Source organism: Crocodylus porosus, unplaced genomic scaffold, assembly GCF_001723895.1.
Source record: "Crocodylus porosus isolate Cpor-Errol unplaced genomic scaffold, CroPor_comp1, whole genome shotgun sequence".
In the NCBI taxonomy this organism is placed as follows: Eukaryota; Metazoa; Chordata; order Crocodylia; family Crocodylidae; genus Crocodylus; species Crocodylus porosus.
In genome coordinates, this window is record NW_017728918.1 from 27327030 (window position 1) to 27328721 (window position 1692).

A 1692-nucleotide genomic window follows, 5' to 3' on the forward strand; every position below is an offset into this window, starting at 1 on the left:
ATGACCCCAGCTGACTTCCTGCCCTTTGGGCAGGGGGCTGGACTCGATGCTCTCCCGAGGTCCCTTCCAGCCCTAATGTCTATGAAATCTATGAACTAGACTGTGAAAGATGACAACTTTTCAGAGTGTATGGGAAATTCTGTATCTCCTATATATTCTGACACTTTTGGCCAAAAGAGGCCATAGTGGGTTATTTTTCTGGCAGCTTTGATGCAGATAGTATTTTAATGGTAAAAGTACATTCAGGTTTTAATGATGTGGCTTAAATGACTGAGACACAGAATTTTGAATTTTGAGTGCTGAAGCAAACTTGTGCTTTGAAACAATGGTTCTTTGGTTAGTATATTAATGCCTTGCAAGCTTAGCAAATCGTATATCATAGGGTACTTGTAGCCTTTGGAATGTGGAGTGGACAGTTAATTAAAATATTTTATGTAATGTGCATAGCACTTTTGTGCATTTTATAATGAAACCTAAATAATGCATCTTTTTTTTTTTAAAAAGAGTGCTGTTTAGCATAATGGTTAAAAGAAAGAATGGGGGTGTGGAGGGAATCTATCCTTTTAACCCATGCGGGCCACATACTACGTATGGCTTTGGAGGGGTAGGGGTAAGTTTCTTGACCTTTTCTCTCAGTCATTCTAGCTGCCAAAAGACCCCAAAAAAACAAAAGCTAAACTTCTCTCTCTCAATTCCCAAATAAAATTTCAGTGTTTTGATGGTAATTCATAACGGTATGAACTATCAGGCAGAGATGCTGTATTCACTGACTTAAGCAAGCTGTTGACAAGGTATACAGGTATATCAGAAATAAACTGCAGATAAGAAACTATTGATACTCAAAAATCAGTTTGAGCTTACAAGTAATGTGTTGTTAAATGTGAACAGAGGAATGCTTTGCCAATGCCTATATGTGATATTTTGGGAAATAGCTTTATTGTAGCCTATACTCAAGTGACCTATAGCATATAGTATAGCTTGGTAATGATGCCTTAATTTTATACCCATTTAGATAATTCCTGATACTGATATAAGACAGTGGAAGTGTCAGGGGTTCCCATTACTGAAGGGATTTTTCAGGCCCCTAACCGCTGTCAAACGTCGTAATGTGTTTTCTTTAAATAGGGGTGGTCACAGCATAAATTGAGAATATTTCCTTTTCTCTTTGAGTGTGTAAACAGACACGGACTGTAAAATGTTAGAAATGCATGTTATTTTAAGAACTGACACATCAGTATGCCTATTTAGGGAAGGTTATAAATTTCCTTTGTTCAGAAAGATTAATCAAAGCTGAAGCTTACAAAATCTCTTTTCTTAAACTTTTCAGATAGCTGTAATACAGAAACTCTTCGTCTGTGGACTGTCTTTATTAATTCATCTGACTGTTACAAAGACTTTACCTGTGGAATATAATATTGATGATAACTTCAGAGCTACAGCATCTTGGCCTATACAGATTCTCTACCTGTACGTGTCTCTTATGGCTGCCAGACCCAAATACTATTTTGCATGGACTCTAGGTAAGTAACTAAAAATACATGTATATAATTTTGCAGCTTGAGGTACTATGTCAGGTATTAAGATGGAAGAGAGTGCCCTCTTGAGGTTAGAAAGGAGTATCAGTTGTAGTGTCTGATACTTCCTGGCTGGGAAGAATGAGTTTCATAGTTTCTAGGGTCGGAAGGGACCTGA

The 1692-nt window shown here is 37.3% G+C and overlaps 1 protein-coding gene across 1 annotated transcript in view; it reads left to right on the top strand.

The window, feature by feature from the left end:
• Positions 1-1692, top strand: part of MBOAT2 (membrane bound O-acyltransferase domain containing 2) — a 204382-nt gene that overhangs the window by 169296 nt on the left and 33394 nt on the right. Inside the window, exon 8 of the mRNA XM_019537423.1 lies at positions 1328-1520. Within this exon, the coding sequence (XP_019392968.1) occupies positions 1328-1520 (193 nt within the window). The remainder of the gene's footprint in view (positions 1-1327; positions 1521-1692) is intronic.